The 24,754-nt window shown below is 43.9% G+C and overlaps 1 protein-coding gene across 3 annotated transcripts in view; it reads left to right on the top strand.

Annotated features, from left to right (window-relative positions):
- The first annotated feature begins 483 nt into the window (after window positions 1-483).
- Window positions 484-24,754, top strand: part of RNF144B (ring finger protein 144B) — a 55,110-nt gene continuing 30,839 nt past the window's right edge. Inside the window, exons 1-3 of one of the 3 annotated variants that reach the window (XM_035318068.1) lie at window positions 1,134-1,671; window positions 9,853-10,254; window positions 18,456-18,644. In XM_035318068.1, the coding sequence (XP_035173959.1) occupies window positions 10,123-10,254; window positions 18,456-18,644 (321 nt within the window). In that variant the 5' untranslated portion in view covers window positions 1,134-1,671; window positions 9,853-10,122. Of the gene's footprint in view, window positions 1,103-1,133; window positions 1,672-9,852; window positions 10,255-18,455; window positions 18,645-24,754 lie in introns of those variants that run through there. The other 2 variants (XM_035318070.1, XM_035318069.1) reach the window with 2 other exon arrangements.

Genomic DNA, 24,754 nt, shown 5'->3' with positions numbered 1-24,754 from the left:
TAGTGGAAAAGTGATGGGGGCTTTAAATATTTCATACTGGAACAGAAGATGGGGGCTAAAAACCTAACCACTGAAGGGTTCTTTTTTCTAATTGTGAACTTAGATGCAGAATTCCGTATTTTCACCACTACTCTGCAGCCTAAAATGTAGCTCTGAACCCCAAGTGCTTCTTAAGTACTGCCTAGGATTGGTTGCTGCCAAGGATAAAGGTCTGCTACTGGCAAGAAGTGCTCTGCTAGCTCGAGTGGCTAGCTCAGGTCTGTGATATGGCTTTAGGTTGCCAAATCCTACTGACAAATCCCGTAGGGATCACCACAATTCCATATATTGGGACGGCTGTATTTTTCCTGGATGCTGTTCGCTCCCTGCACAGGTACAAAATTATAGCAATGTCAAATAGGCTGATAAAATCTGTGCTTATATCAAGGGGAAAATTGTCCGTGCTGTTAAATAAAGCTGTATCGTAGAGGTGCAAGTAAGCTGAATTAAAGTGCTGTGAGCTTCCTGCCTTTTCCTTAAATTCACCTGCTGCAGTATAATTGTCTGAAAATAGATAGAAGCTCAGAACTGAGCTTCTGTAAACTCCTGAAGAAATGCCTGTACCTCAGTCTTCCCAGTAACGTACCAAAGGCAAAATGCCAGCAATAATTGCACAAAGCAAATACATTTCACCATAAAAATAAAATCACAGATTAGCATCTGTGCTTGTTTCTCCCCGTTCTTCTGCACCCACTGCACTGGGATGTATCTGTCCTTCGTATCTGCGGGTGTGGTACATTTCCTACAGCAGGAAAAGTTCCTGAGGGTTTGGTGTCAAGTGGCCCCACCGTACCTCCTCCTGCTTCTTTGCAGGTGTGAATCACACCTGCAGGATTAGGGAAGAGAATTGCAGAACTTCCCACCCCTCTTGCACACAAGCTCAGTTTAGAGTCAAAACGTAGCATTGCCACAGCGAGCTGAGCACAGGCACTCGGGATTTGAAATTACAGCGCTGCTTGGGAGTTCAGATCTCTCGCTGGTGAAGAAATCACTTTGCTCTTAGACCACGTTTTTCACATCTGGAGAGAAGCAGGAGGAGCAGCGCCGCAGACATCGCCTGCTGGTAGGTCGGCTGCTGCACAAACTGCTATCCTGAGACAGGTTAAAGGCAAGTGGGGTCTCACCTCGGATGCTTTATCTCCTTCAGTTTCATCTTGTCGGGGCTCAGATGGGAGTTAAAAGTGGCACGGGTACCGAAGTAAGAACACAGGGTGTGCACTGGCAGGAACGTGGCAGGGTGTAAGCAGTCACCTGCAGTTGAATTGAGCCTCGGATGGGAAGTAGGAAGTGCTGTGCTGAAGCTTCCTGTATAAATAAATGCAGCTTTCCCACAGCTACTGCATGCAAGCTGTGGCGTGCTTTAAAGATATAATGGCAGCGTGCTCTTAATAGCAGGGAGGGGATTATTTATCAGAGTGGCAAAGGGACTGGGAGGCAAGTCCTGCTGCAGTCCTAAAAAGTGCACAGCTGTCAGATAGACAGAGAGGAGGAAGGGTGTGCGAGAGAGATCTGCCTCTGCCTCTGATTGCAAGCTACAGTGGTTGTGACATTATGATTCTTGGGAGCGCTGAAGTGTGAGTGAAGCTATTGAAAAGTCAAACAGCTGGGAGTGAAGACTGCTCTGCTTTCAAGGTATGTTGGAATACAGCTTTCTGCCTATATTTCCCTTAACAAAAATCATGAAGGAGCAGAAAACCGATGTTTGCTTAAAATGGAAGAAAACAGAAAAGGTAAGGAATAGAATGATTGAAGAGCTAGAATAAATATTATTTGTGTTCTGGCTAAAACTGAGCTGTGTGGTGCATAGGACTGAGGCAAAAAGGCAGTCTTGGAGTCTGGACGATTAAAGGCACAGAAAATGAAACAGACGTGAGGTACTTCCCAGAAGGGTGAAATTACTTCTGCCAGTGTAACTTTTAAAGGAAAATCTGTACGAGGAGGTTGAAAATGCTGCAGTATTAGGACATGTCGTTGTGTGGGAAGCAGTTGCTAAGATGGCATACTATGTCATATCGGTGGTAGCTTAAATACAAGAACTCATTTCATGCTGAAGACACATCAGATTAGGTTGGAGGGAGCCTGAGTTTAAAATTCAGGTTTCCTCCTGGTTTAAAGCTGTTCCTTATGTCACAGTATGGTATGGCTGCTGTCATGAAGGAAAAAATATACTTATCTGTATCTTAGTGTTAATGTACAGGTCTAAACTGATCGGGGTCTAGGGTTATGTAGTTTACCTAAACACATACTACATATGCAATAGATTTGTTTTCTAGTATGCATTAGTTTTTCTGTTTCTTGTTCCTTTGCACTAAACAGAAAATAGCCTTTATTGGTATGGTTGTACTGCTTTCTCTTCCCGTGGTAGGCTTTCCCAGTACAGAGCTGCTTTGGTAATGAAGATGTTTCACTCAGGCTTATTATAAGGCTCTGTATTTTCTGTAATAAAAAGGCACTCTGCTTCCCAGCTCTGTGTGGCAATATCAAATACGCTCCTTGTAGAGAGTACTGCAAGTAGTAAAATATTTAGGATGGCGATAGTTAAGGAAACATTACAGGGTGACTTCCTATCCTCTGTAAAAACAGTGAAGGCTTTTAAGAAGTACATTTGAGCAGAGAGAGAGGCTGTGACTGAAATACCCCGGTGCCGCTTTAGAGCTGGCCGTGAGCAGGCACAGTAACGCGATCTGTTTTGCTGCCCGCAGCCTGAAGGGCAAGTGGTCTTTGTTAAGGGCAAGCACAGGGTCTGGAATAGCAATTTTTCTGGAAACAAGTTTCAAAACCCCGTCCTTAAATATTTTCCCAAACAAATGTATTGGCCTGATCCTCCTCCTGTTCAGGACTTGTCCATGCCTGAAAATGTGAGTGGGTGTGTGGGTTGTTGTCACAGCATGAAAGTGGCTGAAGCCCTTCTCACAGGGAGCATTGGAAAAAAATACAGCACGCTGGAAAGGGGATGGCTGTAGTGGTGGTACTGAAAGTAATGCTTTACATTATGGATTAGGGAGAATGTGTTTGCAGAGCATCCAGAGCTGTGGTAAAGTGGGAAGTATTCCTTCAGAAGAAGCTGGAGCTATTCCAGAGCCAAGCCAGTATGATGAGACTCAGACTCCTTTTCTGCCAGGCTTCGTACTGTCTGGTGGGGTTATTTAACCCACGGCGCTGCCCACTTACATAAGGACATGGAAACCTCCCTACACTTTGTGTAGGAACAGCATTTGGCGACTTGCTTGTTTCTGTTCCCCGTGTCGCACTGTATCCTGTGCGCTCCACACTGACAGGCACTCTTCGTTCCTGCATATGGTGATACTGGCGATTTTTGTCTGTGCAGTGGCGTACCTTGGAGCAGAAGTTAATAATAAAAATAGCCAACAGTATGGAGTTGTTCCTCTTCAGCTAGGTTCTTGGATCACACTATTCTTGAAGTGCTTCACAAGCTTTGTGAAAACAAACAATGTGGAAGTGGCTATCTGACCTTCCTCTCCCGTTGGAGGGGGGAAAGTATGGACTTGATCTTATTAACATCTTCAGTTGAAAATGCAACTATGGAAAGCAGCAAGCTGCTTTACAGTAAAACAGGCAGCATGAATACTTAACCTGGTTCCCCGTTCACGAGTATACTGGTGATACCTGTCATAGGAGTCCTGTGCCTGTGATCTGCCTGCTCCAGACACTTCAGTGCCTTTTAGTGGTGTGAACTAGTGAAGTGTATTGCTTGAATGTGTGGTTTAAAGAAACTGCAGCAGACTTGCTGACCCTCTTTGTGAGTGGCGAGTTTTCTTGAATATGTGTGAAACGGCACGATGCCGATAGATCCTACAGATCAGATCCATAAATATCTCCCGGGCTGGTGGTATTGTGAAATCTGAGACTGTAATTACAGCTCCAGGCCCATGATCACAAGCACATGTGAACAAAATACCGTGGCAGGCCGCCAGTGTCGCCATGAACCGAGTCCATCGGACCTCCTGGCACACAGCAAAGGAGACATTGCCGCCAGCCTGGTGCGGCTGGATCTGCCCTTTCCCTCCACGTGCTCATGGGGAGGTGGGCACAGTTCCCTTCTCGCCCTCTGGCTTCCCCATGCCAAAGGCTGGCCCGGTGTAACGCACTGCACAAATTCCCTTCGTTACACAACAGCCAGGAGCAACCTTATAGGCACTCCACCTCAAATTTAATCTTCTTTTTGCTTGTGAAGGGGAACATTGAATAAACCTGAAAAGAACAGCTCGTAAGGGAAAGACAGCAGTGACACAAAGGTCTGCCTCCAATGTGCTGTATTTCTGCCAAAGCTGAGCTCCAGTGCTCGACTGTGAGCCTTCTAACCTGACAGAGAGAAGTACAGGTCGGAGGGCCATCATACACTGCAAATTTACCCAGTGTTGGACAAATATTTACAGAGGTGCTTGTGCCAAATAGCATTGTGCTGATCAGTAAGAAAATAGTGTTCAGTAATCTTTTTCGGTCTCGTAAATGTTTTCAACTTGGTGGGAACTGAGTGGGCATTACGTTCATGAAGTAGATCATTACTGGCAGATATTAAAATTCTCTTTAAAAAAATAAAGATAGCACTTCCTACTTCCTAAAGATTGTACTTCCTACTGAAGTGGGACTTTTCCAACTCCTCGTCTTCCAGGGAGGAGCAGAGGTGCTGAGTGAAAAATTCAAGGCTTGATAGCATGACAAGGTTAACTGCATTGCAAACACACTTTCAAATAAAAAATGTAGCTGTATAAAATAATATTTTGATGCTGTTTCCTAGATCTCTTTGTATGTGTAGAGGATTGCACACCATGACATGTGTTCCCCATTTCTGGTTCCTCTTATTCTATTTTAATACAGAAAAGAGATGGGTTGTCCAAGGTCTGGGTGTTTTTTTTTTTTTTTTGCTGCGTTTCTAGGGGAATCTGCTCAGCCTCCACAGTAAAATCTATTGTTTGAGCACCCCCACGCTTAAACACAGATTGGTGTCAGATGGTGGTCTGGCCATCTGATTCTTTGAATGTCCCTAGTGCCTGCACATGCAGTTCTGGCTTTGGAGGAGTTTGGGCCACGCAGCCCTGGGACCTGTGAGCATCCTTGCGCCTCAGGTTTCCCCTGGTTGAGATCTCTGCAGTCTTAGACATGCTGCAGTCAAGGGACTGTCTGTTTAAGGGACTGTCTGTTTAAATTATGTTTGTGTAAAAGCTAATGAGAAATTCTGTACCCTTCTGGCAGACTTCAAACCCCATAAATACGGGCACTTAAGTGAGTCAGGGTGGGACTGAAGTGTGGCTCCAGAACTGGGACTTGATACAAGTGTGCTTTGACTTTTGTCTGGAGCTGTTACCAGTGAAGAAGATGAAGTCACGATGTGCTGGTCAAGAAAACCTTGGCCAATGTATTACTGTGGAATACTCCAACTTGTGTGGGGGGGGCGTTGTGCGTGCTAGAGCACGTCTCTTGTATGCGGTTTCTTCCTGTGCACTAGAGCTTGTTGTAGACACAGCGGTCACGGAGAGCTGTTCTACATGCTTCTTGCGCGACAGAAAGACAAGAGATGCTGATTAGGAGACAGAGTACAGAATTACTTTTTATGGGAAGGGGAAAAAAAAACAAACACATTTTACCATCATGCACGTTCCTCCCCTTTAATTGAGAACATTGCTATTTGTGTCTGTTGCAAGCTTTTCTGGCTTTCACTTTGTAATAATGAGGAGAGAAGGCAAAATATAAGACACGAATCATTCAAAGCATGGACGCTGTCTGGGTGTCTAACAGCAGCTTTGATATTCATGCTAGATTGTACAAAATGTTGTATCCCCAGACTTCCAGTGAGTAAATGTGCAGATCTGAAAACCTTTATGTGCTCTGTATGTTTGCAAAAAGGAAAGAACATTGCAACAGAAGAGCTATCTCCCTGCGTTCAGGGGCTGAAACAGGGCCTTCATGGCCATGTTTACTTGCACTTCTATGTATTATATATTACTGTGGCTTAGAGGAGAATTCCTTGCTCATGAATATGTAGCCAGAAATCATTCAAGATTGAATGCTCTAAAGCCCTGTGTACATAGAAGGAAAAACACATTTCATGACAGCTAGCATACAGGCTAATCATTTGCATGCAAGGAAAAATCCGGCGTTAACTAGAGGCTGTGACGTGCAGGCTGACACTGGTTACGTCTGAGCCGTAGATGGGAATGAGCATGTGTTCTGTCTCTGCTTAATTTTGGAAGCATTTTGATGGGTGGAGATGGGGAGAAGATGAAGGAAAAATAGCTGGTGTTCCCCTGTCCTGACCGGTCCTGTCCCCTGCCCCCAAAGGAAAAGGTACAAAGATGTCAGTGGGAAAAACTAGCTGAGCTTGTGGGCTATCTACCAGTGCATGCACTTGAAGCTTTCTCAAGCAGCTTGCTGTTGGCTGATCACTGATCCTGGAGCCTTTCCCAGTGGAGTTTCCCAGTATAGGGCTAAGATAACACGCACAGGGCCAGCAATGACTTGCTTGGTGAAGTTTTGCATAACTGAGAGGATGCAATCTTGCACCCTCCTGACCCCTTCGCAGTTGTACCAATGAGTTTGGTGGTGGGGAGTCTCCATCACGCTCTCCAGGGAGGATTTGTGGGAAAGAAAATCATAACCTTTGCCTAAAGTGGAGTGAAAGTCATATGTATACATATAATTTAGCTGATGCCACTTTAAGGACATGTGTTTTTTGGACTGGTTAATGTTTTTATTGCAAATACCCAAGTAGCATACATGGCTTGGCCATTTTCAGCCCCCTTGTTGACTTAGCTTCCCACATTTTGACACGATGGGCCAACAAATGGAGGAAACAAGCACTTGTGGGGAGAGGAATAGACAAGGAGTTGAGAATTCTTGCTGTAGCTCTTCTTCCTCATTACTTAACAGAGATGACAAAATGCCTCTTTGAGGGGCATTGGTTCTTATGGTCATAATTAAGAGACCAGCCTCCAGAAAGACTACCTTAGAAAGACTTTTGTAAGATTGTCATGCTATAGTATAGCAAGGCTACGAGGTCCTTCAGTACTGTGCTCTAGATGTTCAATTTTCTGAGTGTTTGGGAGGTTTTGGAAGGGCAGCTTCCTTTAACTATTCCTGTTGTCTATGCACACATAAGCAGACCCACTTGGAGCTCTTGGAAGAGTTCCCATTGGCAGGGCTTTGATTTTATGCCTGGGATCAGGCAGGGACCAATCAGTTGTTAACAGATACTAAGGCTGAGATCTGTGTTTCCAGCTTTCTGTCTCCTTTGAAATTATTTCTGTAATGAAGGTTGAAATTTGGAATTGGAACGAGGGAATGCAAGCCTCTATTTCCATTTGCTGTACATTTGTGTGTTATGATATACGTAGTAGTAGCATCTGGATTTCTTGGCTTCATAGAGTCTCTAAGAAGCTAATTGGGTTCCCTGTGCTTGACACTGTGCTGGCAAAAACCTCCTTACATCCTGAAACAGAGACAGAGAGGAGATGCAGAAAGGTAGGTGGGAGAGGTCAGGGCAGCGAAGAGACAACATTGCATTGCACAATAGGCAGTGTCATTGCTGAGCTGTTCAGAAAAAAAGTGCGAGTATAAAGGTGATTTAAAAATACATTACATTTAATCAAGAATGTAAGACTAGTTATAGTTGAAGCTGTTATGGTTACTCCAGGAGAGTTTGTGGCTTTGGTTGGGTAGAGGGCACCTGAAGCCTGGCAGAGGTGTGCGCTGTTCATGTCCTGGTGGCTGGGGCAGGCACCAGAGGGCAGCTCCCCAGAGCATCCCCAGAAGGAAGCAGAGGGGCAGCAGGTGGGGTGGAGGGACATGCCAGCAGCAGGTCCCCTCCCAGCAGCTCTCCCCATTGTGCTGGGCTCATTAGTCTTCCCATGGGCAGGCTGGAAAAGAGGGAGAAGAAAAACTGGATGTTGAGAGAACAAGCAGAGAGAAGCTCTGACAGGCATTGCTCCGGGAGTTTGTTTCCCTTTCTTCCTTTGCAGATCTGTTTGGAGCTGGGGCTCATTCAGCGCTCTGACAGAGGAGTTTAGGGGTACAGTCCAATTAGTTTCATTGAGAAAATCACTGTGAGAAGCAGTGGCAGTTGCTTCAATAAATGCAAGTGTTTATTTCAAAACAAGCTGCGCATGGCAGGGTCCAGACTTCTGGTATTGCTTCTTAATGACTGTATTATTTCTTATTGAGCTCTAGCACCGTCAGTAGTTACTCATGTTGTTTGCGTAATGCAAAGTGTGATACTAGCTACAGTGACTTCCCCAAGGTCTCATCTTCAGACTTGACTCGCAGTTGTACCCCCAGGGTCACCCCTCCCAACTTTCTAAGTCATTGAGACCTGTTTGGATCAAAGACATTTTTCAATATTTTGCCTTTTTTATCTTGATTACCTTGAACAGCATATTTCTGCCATAATAATGGGCAGCATGTTTGACTGAAAGATTAGATAAGGGCAAAGTAAACCATCATACTTGTTAGTTTTATTCACTGAGCAGTCACACAAAAATTGTTGTAAAAGGAAAATGAACTTGTTCTTTGATTCCTGTTGATGTAAATCCAAAATCGTGTGAAAGTGCTTCTTGATGCTTGCAGGAAATAGGACTGTAGGACCACAGTCTTGCAAGTTTGCAGATTTCTTGGCCTGGCTGAATGAAAGGACAGATTTCAAAGGCATCGTTCTATTGCAAACTCTGGAGAGAAAAAAAAATACCAAGGTAATCTCTTCTAGAAATAAACAACTAAACAGGTGTTTTTTTTTTTTTTTTTTTTTTGTCCAACATATGGGGTTCAGTTAATTTCTTTAGTGTACGGTGTTTCTACAGAAGTCAGTGGAGGATCTTTTTCATTGTTTTGGTCAGCTCAGTTGGTTTTTGGCTTCTGGAAAGTTCTGCATGCTTATCTTGGCACTAAGAAGTGTTTTGCTGTCACGTTTGAGGCCTGGCTCTGGGTTGTGTCTCTGCTTGCCTTGGACTGCTTGCCTTGCAGTTGGGACGCTGCTCTGAAGAAGGAACCATCTGCAGGCAGAGAAGCCCGATGGCCCAGTTAGGGTCTTCTGAGAAGAGAACACGCTCTGAGCAAACAGATAAAGTTGGCCCCTCTGTCAAATACAGTGCCACTGCTTTCACTTCAATGACGTGAGTTTACAAATACCTTCCAAAAATCCTTGATGTTAGAACTGGCCAATGTCACAAATATGTTCTGAAAATATCCTATCTAAACTATAAACAAACTAGTTCAAGGAGTTAACGTATCCCAAGGTTTTGTTACCCGATTAGCAAAAACAAACCTTTTTCTATGTCAAAGGCAAATTTTTACATTTCACTTCCTATTCCTGTTTTGGCTGAGACAGCTAGCTGAGTTATCAACCCACTTGACATCCCAACGGCTTAATTCCTTTTTACTTATGCTGCAGTTACCAAAACCCTTCATGTGATCAAAAAGGAAGACTCATCATTTGCTTTTGTCACTAATGTCATGAAGAGTGGGATTTTTTTTAATAGTGTTATATCACCTCTTGTCAACAGGAAGTTAAAAATAAAGTAGAGCAAACTAGTTAGGATGGAAATTCCTCGTAGCTTCGCATTGGCAGGCATTGCATAGTATCATTAAGAAAAGGGAGTGTTATTTAGATAAGCTTTAGAGTCTAATCTCACCTTGGTAACTAATACTTGAAATTCCAGTTGGTACAATTTTGTTGTTTGGATGTGTTGTGGAAATATTTGGAGAAGTTTGATGTCAAAATACGCCAGTGCTATCATCTAGCTGCAGTTTGCCCGCTCCACTGCATTTTGTGCTGATAACTTCCTACAGCTCTGTGACTGCCAGGGTGAATGTAAAACTTCAGGAGAATCCAGCTAGTGACCATCTGCTGGACCGGAGCACCACCACACTGCCCGAGCAGAGCAAGCTTGGTTCATCTGGCTTGTTCCCAACGTGATGGCCGCAGGACCTGTGGGCAGTAGATCTGCTGACATTGACAGAGCTGCATCCTGAGCATCGGGATGTCCCAGTTCAAGGCTCAGTTCCAGCAGAACTGGCTGAAGGTGGTGGCTTCTGCGATACAACGGTCTGACGGCCTCCCATGCAGGAAGGCTTATGTCTGTCCTCATGGAGTTGGGCAGTACTGCTGTGGTGTGGCTGCTGTCAGTGCTGAAGAGAGATGAAGACCATGCTTGGATTGTGCACTGCAGTTTAGCATCAGGGTGCGTTGTTTCTTTTTCAGTCTTTGTAAGTAAGCGATTGAAAAATGTTCTTCCTAGCTGCCTGTCAGCTAGGAGTAACATCAATTATTTCACCGTTAGCTGTTGGATTCCCTTTTCTTGGACTCCTCAGCTTTTTAGGAATGGAAAGGGGAAAAACCCACATTTTTTCCCCTACTTTATTCTAAAGCAGTATTACAAGGAAACACAAAGGATTCCCACAATTGCAATGAATCACATCTATTTGGGAAAAAAATAGAGGTTTGTTATATTCAGTTAATATCCACAATCATCTTGCGAAAGAATTCCCTGAGGACATACCAATGTAGGGTTGCTAAAAGTTACAGTTAAAAACTGTTCTAAAATCTCCAAGTTATTCTTTCCTTGCAGTTTTACAGTACAGCATTACAGCAGAGATGCAGTGTTCCCCAGCAAGTATGCCCACAGAGTTGTGGAGTGTCATGATTTACATGTGCCTTAATGATGGTTTGATTTATTAGAATGATGTGAAATTACTGGGTTCATGTGGGATTTGGGAAGCTGTTCAATGTGTGCTTTAGTCTTCCTAAAATGCTAGTATAAAAATACCTGGCAGGAAGCTGGATGAAATTCTTAATTAGTGCAGTCTGTCCCTTACTTTTTTTCGTTGTGTGTCTGTGCAAGAGGCTTCCTGCTTACTACATTTCCTTCCAAAATATTTTACATATTTATTTCTTGGTTGCTAGCATGATACGAAAATACTCCATGCAGCCAGTGCTTCTTCAACAGGAGCTCAAGGGCTTGTTTTTTCCCACCTTCCCAACAAAAACAAGTGAGAGAAATTGCCTTCAGTGTGTTCCCATGTACCAGACAGCACATTTACTTTGACTGCTTGTTCTTAAACATTTTCTTAAAATACAATTTTTACAGTGCATGAAGTATTATGCGTCCATTTTTCTTAAGCTCTGCTCAAACAGAACAGATGCTGATACACTTTCTGATACTTCAGCTTGGTGGCATATTATGGTAGTCCAAAAATGGGTTTTCCTTAGACATGCCTGTAATCGAGTCATTGGCTTGCTTGCATTAAGGCACTGGTGTAATACAGCAATTTTGAATATATTAATGCTGAATATATTAAAATCTATTTTAAATTAGACCTTTCGTTCATGTTTGTTTTTTTTGGACAGCAGAATTTTGAAAAAATCTAAGTACTTGTTCAACTTGTTAATAATCCTATTGTAATAAAGCAAAATACTTAGGCTTTGATACACAGGAACACTTAAGCATATGATTAAGTGTCCTCCTTGAAGATGAAGGCTTTCCTGAACAGGAGCTTTAATCATATGTTTTACAGCCTTACTGAACCAGTACTTCATAAGTAATGCTGTATAGACAAGATTGGCAGCTCTGTGTAGGTAGTGCTTATCAAAAGAAGAAATTAATGCATTGTGGGTTAGTGGCGAGTCTATTAGACCACAGAAATAATAGCATGCTTGATTCACACCAATACCTTGTGCCGAACCGTTGAGTTTAAAAAACCCGCCTTAAATGTGGATTTTGAGTAACAGCACAAGAAAGATGTGGAGGTGTTAGAGTAGGTCCAGAGGAGGGCCAGGAAGATGATCAGAGGGCTGGAGCACCTCTCCTGTGAAGAAAGGCTGAGAGAGCTGGGGGTGTTCAGCCTGCAGAACTGAAAGCTCTGGGGAGACCTCATTGCAGCTTCTCAGTACTTCAAGGGGGCTTATGATAAAGATGGAGAGCAACTTTTTGCTTGGGCAGATAATGATAAGATGAGGCTTTAAACTAAAAGAGGGGAGATCTAGATTAGATAAAAGGAAGAAATTATTTACTCAGAGGGTGGTGAGGCACTGGCACAGGCTGCCCAGAGAAGCTGTGGATGCCCCATCCCTGGAGCTGCTCAGGGCCAGGCTGGCTGGGGCTTTGGGCAACCTGGTGTGGTGGGAGGTGCCCCTGCCCATGGCAGGGGGTTGGAACTGGATGGTCTTCATGGTCTTTAGGGTCCCTTCCAGCCCAAGCCATTCTGTGATTCTATGATTTGAATAATGTTGTCTTGAGAGAACTGGGACAGCTAAGAACTTGTAACCAAAGCTGGTAAAGAGGATAGAGTTTTGTTGAAGCTGATCTTAGAAACACATAGGTTTCTGACATCTGTCTTCATGTGTCCTAATTTCACAGCTTGGTTTTTATCTTCTGTGATCTGACCCCATTACCTTAATACCACTCTGTTATATTTTTGTCATATTTCTATAATTACTCTTTTTCCCCAGGGGCCTGATTTTTAGGATTGGTTTTGCATACTTGTATTTTTCAGGAATTGCTATTATTATTAAGGGGGGAACCTTAGTTACAGGAAACAACCAAATGCTGAGTTGAACAATGTCAAAACAGGTTTTTATATGGCATTGAAGTCATTTTCTGATGGGTGGAGTACTTCAAAAATCTCTAGGGCATGAGAAACAATTACAGCACTTGCAAATTCTTCTTTAGTAAAGCTTGGTGATTACCTGGTACACTAAATGGGAACTTTGGGCAGGTGCTGTCAGTACTTTCATTCTGATACTGAAAGTTTTTTTTTTTTTTTTTTTTTTTTTTTTTTGTAAAATGGGAAAGTGCTACGTTATGTGTTAGGGCAACACATGACCTTACGCCTAATCCCAGACCTCTTCATGGTCCCATGTTCATGCAGGTCCATGCTTGGGTGCTGGTCAATTGCAAGCCGGTGGAGGATGCTGGGGTAGAGGGGACATGAGGGCTTACCCTGTCCCACAGGATGGGCCACCTGCCCAAAAAACACATGAAGGGCCCTTTTTATCTTGTGAGTGTTTCTTGGAGTAGTTTGTACATTTTTGTACATTTCTTGACTTCCTTTAAACTCAGCATTGAGCTAAAAGCGTAGAACTATTAACTCCAGCAGAATTGTTTGTAAACAGGAGGCTCGACGTCGCTTCTCTAAGAACTGTTGTTATTGGATGCAGTGTGTGAGAAATGAAAGGATGGCTTATGTTGCTGAATGTAATCCATTCATTCTCCTCCAGCATCAGTGCAGAAGGCTTTCATGATTTTATGTGATGTTTCTAAGAAGTGGAAGTCACACCCAGACACATTTTTTAAAGCTAAGAACAGTGAGTTGATTGCAGGCACACAGACAATGTCCTTCTGATGTTGCAGCTTAGCAGACTGCCTGGCTTGTTTGCTCTGTCACATACACAGAGCAACTTTTGTTCTTTGAGCCTGGTAATCTGGGTTTGAGGCACCTGGGCAGACTTAAGCGAGCCTTTGTATGACCGTGACAAGGATGTTACCTTACAGTGCGTGCTCACAGGGAGAAGTTTCAGCCCTTGCTTGCATTGGTTTTTAACACCTCTGTGGAGCTGTGGTGGCTTGACCTTGGCTGGCTGCCCGATGCCCACCCAGCTGTGCTCTCACTCCCCCTCCTCAGCAGGACAGGGGGGAAGTCAGGGGGAAAACTCACTGGGTTGAGGTAAAGGCAAGGAGATGGCTTGCCAGGTACCAGCATGGGCAAAACAGACTCTACTTGGGGAAAATTAGTTTATTACCAATTAGAATAGATTTGGATGGTGAGAAACTGACCCCCAAATTAACACAACACCTCCCCAGCCTCCCATTTTTCCTAGGCTCAGCTTCAGTCCTTCATTCCTAGCTCCTCTACCTCTTCCCATAAGTGGTACAGGGGCTGGGGAGCAGAGGGGTTTTGGCCAGCCTGTTTTGGCCAGGTCCTCTCTTCAGCTCCTTCCTCCCTATGCTTTTCCCTGCTCCTGCATGGGCTCTCTGCAGGCTGCAGCCCTTCAGGACAAACTTGGTGTGGTCCTCGTCACGAGCTGCAGGGAAATTCCTGCTCCATGGTGGTCTTCTCATGAGCTGTAGGGGAATCTCTGCTCCAGTGCCTGGAGTGCCTCTTCTCTTTCCTTCTCCTCTGACTTCGGTGCTTGCCGGGTTCCTTCTCATACTTCTTTTTACCTTCTGAAATGCACACTCGCAGATGCTATTTGAAGCGTCCATCCTGTAGATGTGTGAGGTGAATACCTTGATGGGATCTCATGGTGTAGGCCCTGGAAGACTTTCCCACGGGGGATGTGTCTGCTGGTTCTGTCCCAGCTCTTGATCTAGAGGCCATAAAACAAGACAAATGCTATAACCTGTTCTGCTCCATACCCACAGGAGTAAATGTAGCCAGTTCAGCATACCTGTGGTAGTTAATAGTTTCCACTTGAGGACACTAATATCAAGATGTGCAACGGTACCTGTCCACGAGTAGGTACAGCGGCTATTTGCTGTAGGGAAGTAGTTTTCCTGACTTGGTGGTCTGTGGTGTCAGGAGGCCCTGAAGGCAGACAAGTTCTGTATACCTTCCCCCTGTGCTTTTGCTGCTGTGTTTTTCTTACTTTGCTCAAAACCTCTGCTGCTCTTGTGTAGTTTGTTTTTACTTATCCTCCTGTCCCTCCGGAGTCCTTTCTCACTCACTTTGAGTGTGCCTGTATGTCTTCTTGCTTATGGAAGGTGCTGAGACATTTCAGTTCTATGTGAAAGCTTTGTCACCTCCCTAAGGCAAAGCAAAAGAGCCTGCAGGCATTTGAAGGAAGCAGAAGGGTTGGACAGGTCAGAAAACTGTGCTCCTGGTGACTGTGCAATTTACCCCCTCCTAGGATTGACCCCATCTATCTCGCTTGCATTTGTTCAGGCTTTCTCATCATGCCTTATCCTAGAGCATTGACACCACTAGCGTCAGAGCCGGGGAAGGATGAATGTCCTCAACAGGTCCCCTTCCTTATAAGCCTTGCAGCACACAATTTGAGGAAATACATCCCATTTCCTGGAAATTCCATGTAATGTAAAAGGAACACGGCCTGTGTGTGTGTGCGAGTATGTGGCTGATAGATGCAAGCAAAAAGACTTGGATCTTGGGCCCTTAGACAGGAGTGTTTATGCTCACTGGGGCTAGTTTGGCCAGTTTGACCCAGTTTGACTGATTTATGCTGGTACAGAATTTAGTCTAATGTGTTCCTCTGGGTTAGAGCGTCCCTGAGATGTGTTTATCTTTGTTCTACAACATATCATGCAGCCTTTGTTGTTGTTCAGTGGAGGTTTTTGTGAGAAATTATGTGCTGTATTTGTATTTCCATGAGGCATATTTTGCTTTATATGGGATTCTGTCATAACTGGGGTATTTGTGTGTGAGTATGAAAAAGAAGAAAAGGAAGATCTCAGTGCTTACAGATGTATCTTGCCTCTTACAGATGTATCTTGCCTGTATGTGGTTCCTTTTTTTTAGGTCATTTTTGCTAATACAATCAGATATGGAATGCTGTCTTCTTTGTCCCCAACTCGTTCTTCAGTGATTCCCTCTTCCCCTGCAGGACGCATACATCCAAGATGTTTTGCTTTCAGCCTAAACTCTTGGCAACTTGTAATTACAGTAGGAATTTTAATCCACTATAAAGAGAGCTAATGGATGTATAATTAACTAATGACAGTCTGTGGGACTAGGCCAGGCAGAGTGAAAGCCATAAAAACTTGGAGCGGATGAGTTGGAAGTTCACAGCTGCTCTGCAGTGGATGGAGAAGTCAGTTCTGCCAGGGGGAGTAAAGTTGAGGGGATGGTTTGAGAGCTCAGGAGAGGACAATGGACCATAAAGCGTTGGGAAAGAAGAAGGAAAGGGTGAGAGCTGGAGGAAGACAAGTGAATTTCTCTCCCCATCATTTCTACCATCTGAAACATGGGATTGAACCTCCTCCCCAGGCCCAGTTTCTCGTGCCACTGGATGGGGCTATCCCTCTCCATGACCATTAACTCTTCTCGCTGTGTGCTTTCCTTGGCACTGGCAGCACAAGTTGCTATTCTGGTGGGCAGAAGCAGAGACCAGTTGGTTGGGTTGCTCCAGGAAAAGGAGCAGGCTGTACACGCTCTCCTTCTATGATGGACAGGTTTTCAGGTACTAACCGTGTAGCTTTACCTGTGCCAGCCTGACCTGGAGAAGTGCTTGTGGACAAGCCAGCTCCTCAGGGGGCATGGAGAGAGCACTGCCTGTGGTAGCCGTGGTACCTCCTCTGGGTGCTGTGCCCATGGCTGTGGTCACGGCTGCTTTGTTTGCTGAACCCCACTGGGGTTAACGAGGTTGTGGTGAGGTGAGGCAGCCAGGCCTGCACCGGGGGCAGGATTCTCTGGTTGGCCAGGTTTGCGTGGTGCTGTCTGCTGGGTGTGCTGCTCATGGAGGCGAGTGGCTTACCCAAACGGATGCAGCTGATGTTGAAAAGCATACCTGAGTAAACGCGTTATAATCCTGCTAAATATTGAGATAATGTCTAGCATGTTCTAAATAACAGGTAGTTCTTGATCTGCCCTAGCGTTTCCAGTGACTCACTCCCTTTCCCCCCCTGTTGCAGTAATGACAGAAGAGTGTTGCAGTTTCTGACTCAGGGAGGCTTTGCTCCAAGGCTCCTGGCCCTGCGGGCGGCCCAGCTCAGCAGCCATATGGGGCGAGTTGTGGGGGTCTGTGTGACAGCCAGTGGGGACTGAGCCAAGAATAATGCAAGCATAGCATATGTTTTGAACAAGAGATAGCAAGCCATTAAAGGGAGAATTTGCTTTGGGTTAACCTCAAGGAAGTTGGTTGCCAGAATCTTGGCTATGACTTTTATGTCTCTCAGGCCGGGTGATTAAAGGAAAGACATCCGAAGGGACAGGTGACAGGTCTTGATCCTCTGCAGTTTTCATGGTCCTGTAGCCTCCATTTGTAATGAGGCCTTTTAGATTTAGTAGTGCTGTGCTCTCGCTTTGTGCTGGTGCAAGTGGCCATGTGCAGCTGGCCACTGGGTCTTTCCTTATAAGAAACGTGTGTGAAGGTCCTCTTGGCATCAGCCAAGTATATTCAGAAACAAGTCTGGAATTCAGGCCATGCTTTTTGGAGATGGCGATAGATTTTCCTGTGCCCTAAATACTGCACCAAAACACACTGTCTATTTTGAGGTGAGCAAAATCTGCAAACTTGCTTACAGTTGTTTCAGTTTAAGCATGAGAATATTTAATTTCTCTTTCAGTGTAAGTGGATAAGAATGGAGATCATTAATTTTTTAATGGTTATGGTACGGTGTCTTCAAATGCTTAGGTCAGAAAACATTACATATATGAGCATGGTATCTCCACATATAATGGAATCAGATTCAAATCCATTGCTCCTTCTCAAGGGAGAGACACTTCTTACCCAAGCACTGGTGTGACATAATGTGTGGTAGAGACATGACTGTTTTGAGTATCCTTATGTCAAAGTGCTAGTGCACTTAGTTTATGCTTCACAAACCTCATTTACATGCCCAAGAGCCCTGTGATGTAGATTGAACAGTTGGATGCCAGTGAGTGGGATACCAAAAAGCCACATACCTGAGCAGGCAGCTATCCACCATAGTCAAGGGAGTGCAGAAAGAACTATCCATGAAACACTCTTCCTCCTTTGGGTTTAAGTTTCAGCCCCATATCATGTAGGACATGCAATGTGAATTTACATGCCTTTGCTACCCGTCTTGGTAGGGACTTCTGGCTCACTGTCTCAGTGACAACTCAAAGAGAAGGTGCAGTTCATGGTATCTGCCGCTTATATTAGAGGCTAAATGTTTGAAGTGCTTGCATATGGAGTGGGAGTCTGTACTTGCAGTTGTTTTGCACTGCCCAGGAGAGCCCCAGGTCAAATGGAAGGTGGGAGTGGAGCTGAAACTGTGTGGGTGCATCAAGGACTGCAGGATTCACAGGAACAGAAGGGGTATGACTCTGAAACTTCTTTGAGGGGGCAAAGTGATGTGTACACATATAAGCATTTTTTCAAATTTTTTTCATTGTCCCAGGTCAGATCCCTGCTCCTAGGACTTTGGTGAGGGCTTTGACTGATGTTCCGTTGCATACAACATAGATAATATCTCATCTTTGTGACTTTTTTTTTTTATTTGATGATAAATAGCCTGACTGACAGGCTTCATGCCAATGAGGTAAATATTCTCTGAGAATGCAACCCAGTTCAGGCCTTCTGGGGAGCTGAGCTCTCAAGCATCTTCTTGGTAAATCTTGAACATCCTGAAGCGTGAGACTGGCACTGAGATGCTGAAGTAGTAAATTTGGGTGTGCAGGGGCTTTTATGGATCCAAGCTGTAAATTCTCAGATCAATGAGAAGTGACTACGTGGCCTGTGCGATATTTCAGCTGTTGATTTCTCTTTTCAGGCAGAGTGGACGATTGGTGAGCAGATGGGCTCTGCTGGGAAGGCTTGCCCTCTCACCATGACAGCTGATAAGTCAGAAGCTGGAGAGTTAGCTCTGGAGCCGCTGCTCACCTGCAAGCTATGTCTCTGTGAATATTCCCTGGATAAGATGACCACTCTTCAGGAATGCAGCTGCATCTTTTGTACATCGGTAAGATCCAGCAGCACATTTAGGTTACAGGAGCAGAGTGATGGGGGATAGAAAGAGCTGTGAGATAGGGTTGCTTGGGATTGCTTGTCCCCTGCTAGAAGGATGTTACCGCTCTGGTATAAGATGCTTTGCTAAACAACAGTTGGTATTAGTCTGTCTTGCCTTATCTAGAGAATTATCTACCATTCGGTTTTTGATAATGTGTAACTCTAAAGAGATATTTACATAGTAAATAGTAATAAATCCCAGTATTAAATGGGGAAAATATGCATTTTAAGACATAGAGAACAGAGAACATATGCCATCTATATACAGTCACAGCATTTATTTTTTCTTAAGCGAAATCTTGAAATGTCATAGGACGACTGAGATTTTGTTAGGTTCTATTCCCTGTTATTTTCTGAGTAGTCAGAGGCCTTTTTTTCTTTTAAGTCTTGTATGTATTTTTCAAGGGCAATCAGAAAACCTAAACAAAAATTAACCTTGGCCTATTGAACCTTTTGTCTCTGCAGTCTATGCTGCAGAGAAATTACCCAGGTCATGCATTGCCTATAGTTGTCAGTGAGGACTTTCTATCCTGCAAATTCAGATCAAATAAAGCTGCTGGAAGTGATAAAGGTAGAGGTTGAGTGATCTCATGAAAGCCCTACAAATATTAGTGCTCTTCTGGTTTCTTTTTGTCAGCATGGGAAAATGAGCCCTGTTTCTCTGGCAGTAGTGACTTTGATGTACCTGACTAATGGATATTGGAAGTAGGTCAGAAGCTGCTGTACAGAAGTTTTTGTTTTGTTTTGCCTTTTTAAAAATTACAGAATAAACTTGGTTTTGTTTTTAAAAAAACTCGTGGATGAGCATCAAACAAGTACTTTTAAGTTTTGTGCTTGATTGTTTGAACTCATGGAAAAAATTAGATATTTGTCAAGCCTGCTTGAGTCACAGTATCCTCATTTACACTGAGTTAAGGCCAGCTTGAGAGGCAAGAATCTAGTTACATGTTTCAAAAGCTAGTGTAAGATTGGTTAATGTGCATTTTCAACCTGAACTTCATGTAGTGTCTTTTCCTTGATGACTTCCACAAAACATTTCCACTCTTTAGTTTGTAACATAGGTTTTAGAAGAACATGCTGAACAGGTAGATATGAAGGAGGATACAACTTTAGATTTAAAAATTTTGAAATGTGGATACATTTAAAGTGGTCCCACTCTTCTTCAAGAATTCAGTGACTCTGATTTAGTATCATTAATAGCACATGATTCTGACCTCAGGGTTAGCTGGGCAGAGCAATTCCTTTCCCCCAGGGGAAGGGAGGACTGCTGAGGACTGCCGGGCAGAGCTGTGCTCTCCAATCCATCAGGGCCCTGGCTAAAGGGAGAGTTCAGTGATGGCTGTATGTGGTTGTGGTCCCCACCTGTCCCTTGTGGTTGCTGCATCCCCCACCCCATACATACAGCCCTTACCTGGCCAGCAGCATGACAAGCACCTGCTCTGAGCTTGGCTCTCTAGTGCCATTGCAAAAAATTGGAAAGTGCAGTCACAGTTGCTTTGCATCTGTGCAGACTTTGCTGCCTTTTTCTAAGGCTAGAGACAGCCTTGGGTGAGTACTGAATGCAGCTGTGAGAAGTCTTTCAACTCTAGTTATTGCAGTGTGCCTAATATGCCTCGGTTGTGCTTATACTCTGTGTTTACCCTTTGGCTGTTGTTGTCTGCTTACCTCCGTCTTTTATGGTCGGGGCAGGTAAGGAAAGGAACAGCTCCTTTGTGACCAGGCTGTCTGTGAGGAGAGGCTGCTGTCTCCTTATTTCTGTGGCTGCCAGTGTGGAAAAGTTGGACAGGGGCTGAGTCACTGCCTGCAGAGTGCTCTGTGCTTTCCTGCTCCCTTTCCTGTTGCTCACCACGTGTGCTGAGATGGAAACAAATATGAGTGGGGCTGGCAGCAGCACAGCTTTTGACATGTCTTTGCTCCCTGGGGTCCCTCTGTGCCCACGACAAAGTTCAGTTCTACCTACTGCTGCTGTGGCGTGGGCACAGGAAGGCTACTCTCTTGAGATCAAGGGTCTCAAAAAGCACTGAGACATTTTGTGGTGGTTATAAAGAGAAAGGGAGTTATAAAGCACTTATTTGAAAGGTGAGATATGTGACAGAGGAAGGTTGGTTGATACCTGTAGCACAGGTCTTGAATGGTAATCTGTGTCTGAGCACCCTCCCAATACACTTCTGTGCTGATGCAACACAAATGTATATCTTACATCCTGTGACAAAGGGGGGTCTGCAAACTTTTAACCTACCTAAATGCTTTTCCATCTTCAACCCAGAGCAGTTACTGGGAAGCTAAGTTGCACCGATACCTTTAGGCAGCCTCCAAAGAGCAGTAGCAGAATCACCTCGACACAGAGTGCCTCAGTGCCGGGGCTTGCACCAGGCATTGCTCAGGGCAGAACCTGCTGTAGCTGCTCTGGTATGCAATGCCATAACTTTCCTTTCCACCCATGACAAGGCTTTTAGATACCTTCATGCTGCCTTTAAGACAGAGATTGCAGTGAGAATGGCAACCTTGAGCTATGGCATCAAGCCCATATTAGTTTTTGAGCTAGCAATGCTTTCGGCCTGTATAGCTTATTCTTATCTTTTATCACTAAGGTTAATTCTATAGATTCAAGACTAGTACTGAAATTGAAATTTAATAGAAAAGGACTTGACATGGGCATAGTATGCTCTAAGTTGAAGCCACTGATTTGGTTAACTTTTTGTTCTATTACATGTGTGAGGCCTTTTTTTTTTGCTAGCTGTAATGATGCTTCTCTGTCTATAACTTTTTCACTACTGCATTTTTAACTGTGGAAATAATTGGAAATTGTTACTGTTTAGACATCTGCAGGGGGAGATCATACCTCCTTTTCATTCAAGTTGTATACAGCTATGTTTTCAGCTTAGATACTCACATATTTCACAAAAGATGTGTTCTAGCTAAAGTAAGAAAACTCTGCTTAAGAAGGGGTATGCTTGAATTTTGGTGGAAAGTTGCTATTAAGGCAGGAGCTTTTCAAATAGCTATAACCAGTTTTACTCTGTTCAGAGAAGGAAAAGCAGATAGCCTTGTGGAACACACGTGATGTCTTATTTGGTAGCCCAATCAGGTCTGAGGAGTCATCAACCTTGTATTTCTCCATATTTGTTGCAGTTGGCATAAGACTCCACTGAAATGTGAGATGAAGCACACATTTACATATCCCAAGAATTTAGAAACAGCTATAATGCACATCATGGCTTGGGTTCGCTGTGTTTTTTTAATACTAGTTTTGAATGAAAGACTGATCTCTAAAGAGGACTGGGCAGGGAAATGGTGAGGTATATTTTCTCTGCAAAACTTCTGTTGACTGTTCTTTGTAACTCTTGTCACTTCCTATATCCATAAAATGCTTGCAGTGGTGTATAATATTATAAATGAAAATACATATGTATATATTCAACAATATGTATTGCTTGTACCACATGGTTTTATGCTACTTGTCCCATTCAGAAAAGGGGGGTAGGGGGTGTCTCATCTGTTCCCCATACTGTTTATCTTGTTTTATTTCATCTCTCCAGCCATCCTTCTTGCATATTTGGCAGGATGTCCTTCTTATCTGCAATACAATGTGGTTGCCTTGTCTTGCAGCCTCTTTGTCCTTGGATGCCACACACATGCATCTACACAGGTCTTTGCCCCTTTGGTGGTCACACAGCTCATATATGTACATAAAATGATTATACTCCTTGTCTGGCTAAGCCATCAGAGTGTTAAGAAATACAGTATTTTAGTGCACTTCTCTCTGAGTCCAAAGTAAACTAATATTTATTATACCCTGATTAATACACTTAAAAAAATATATTTTTGCCTTGCTTGGGCAAACATCAGGAGTGCTCTGGTGGGTCACTTACTGTTAACAACATTGCTGTTAAGGAGAACGTGGTTTTGGGGGGGTTCTTCAAATGTGTGAGCATGCTGGTGTCGGCTTTTTCCCCCACAACAGTTCTGCTTGGCTTTGCCTTTGCTCTTTCCACCAATCTTTCTGAGCATTTCAGGCTCCTGACGTGAGCCAGGTGAGCAATCACTCACTATAGCATCGCTATATTTACGTCAAGCAGCAGCTTTTATCCATCTTACATGTTATTTACTAGAATAGGGTTTGAGATGCAAAAAACAACATACAACAAACTCTGAACACAAAAGATACTTTTATGTATTTGCTCCTGTGTTGTCAGCACATGTTTATGCAGGACCAGCATGAATCACCCTTTTTTTTTTCCCCAAGCAAATTCTTTGTTAGGTCTTGTATTTCTGAGAAGTGTGTGAGGTAACTGAGTTACAAAACATACAAAACAAACACCATGATGATCACCTGTTTGTTATTTTGGTCCACAGAATACAGTCTAAGATTAAACTTCCTGCAACCTTAAAAGGAGAAGTCAACGTGCAACGCTGAATAGAAGCACAGGTAGCTTCTGCCTTAAGTATTCTACAAGTCGAAGGTGATCCCGTGGTGTTCGGGAGAACAAGATTTGCTGCTGTAGCTATGTGTGACAGCAAGGCCAGGGCTCTAGGCATGGGCAAAAAGGCTTTTTTTCCCCCACTGTTGACAGCTTAGTGCCCTGGGCAGCTCTTGCCTGCCTGGTGAGGAAGCTGCAGCCTCTCAAAGAGGAGCTTGCGTGCTGCAGCCAGCCATTTTCGCTAGAGCGGAAGGGAAAACCCTTCCACAGAAACAGGACTTTCTCTGTTGTGCTTGGCCAGCAAGACGCTCTAAGGCTCCTCTGCTTTCCTTGTGCCTTTTAGGAGCAGCTGTGTGCTGCCCTACTTCCTTCTTCGGGTGGCCAAATGTTGACATTTTGTCCTTAGTACTGCACAGTCTCTGGCTGCTTGTGCAGGGTAAAGTTGGAGGACTGTAGACAAACTGATGTGGAGGATCAGCATCAGCAAAAAACATTTGAAGAAAAACCTCAGGAGGAGATTGAACACATCAAAGACAAGAGGGAGGCAGATGACAAAGAGCGTGGGATGTCTGCGAAATGAAGCAAATATGCACAAATACGACAGTGAAAGACTACCTAGTAAAACTTACGAGTAAGGGAAATTTTGGATTTGCCTTTGTCTAGCAAGCTCTGGGTTTTAATCTCTCTTCTGTTTCTTTGTGCTAATTTTCAGGAGATTTCTTGATCCTCTCTTCCACCTCTTTTCTCCATCCTAAGAGACATCTGTATGTGCTTGCGGCTGCACCAGAACACTGTGTTCTCCTTTTCCTAAATAGCCCTTGTGCTGTGATGCCCCACTTACTTTATGTAAGCTCACCTCAGATGGTTTCCTGTTTCCACCCACAGGTAGAAACCTGTCAAATTTTGACATTTCAGATTTTTCCCCTCAGCTTGACATTTGAAATGTTGCAGAATAGCTTTGTTTTAAAGTTATAAAAAAGAAAATTCCCACGCCTGCTAACATCGGTACTGAACACGTACTAATTTTATAGTAATTTAGAGGGTTTCAAAACATTTCATATGCATTTCTGGTCATTTTTAGTTTTGTAGTGCCGTTTGATGGCAAAGATTATGGGGAACCTACCCTGACTTTTCTGAAAGGTGTCCATCAAGGGGAGGGCCATGTGTAAATTGGTTTTAGACTGTGCACTTGAGCAGAGCCTAGCACCATTGGCTGTAGATTTGTTGAGACAAGGCTGACTACAGCAGATTCCTCAGGCTTATTTGAAAGATCCCCTAATAATCCTGGCTTGTGGAGCAGCAAGAGGCCTTTATATTCTAGTCCACTGTCGTCTTTCCTTGTTGATATTTTCACTTGGTCATAACAAAATTAGGTGCTTGTTAGTCATATTTCTCTTTCCCTTCTACTCAGCCACAATTTGCCATTTGAGACTAAAAGGGATTTTCTTCACTTTGTTTCAAGCGTCTTCCTCATTAAGGCTTTTGTGTGGTCTGATCTTGTAACCATTTGAAGGAAAATTCATTTATCACTGCATCTGGTACACAGCAGTTAAAATACAGATCAGGCAATACAAGTACATGTTTTATTGGTGTAATTCCCATCCCCCAAATGACTTCTCATCCACAAGTCTCACTCGGGAAC

Source organism: Oxyura jamaicensis, chromosome 2 (assembly GCF_011077185.1).
Source record: "Oxyura jamaicensis isolate SHBP4307 breed ruddy duck chromosome 2, BPBGC_Ojam_1.0, whole genome shotgun sequence".
Taxonomy (NCBI): Eukaryota; Metazoa; Chordata; class Aves; order Anseriformes; family Anatidae; genus Oxyura; species Oxyura jamaicensis.
The sequence above is the reverse complement of the archived record's forward strand: the minus strand, read 5'-3'. Positions and strand labels throughout refer to the sequence as shown.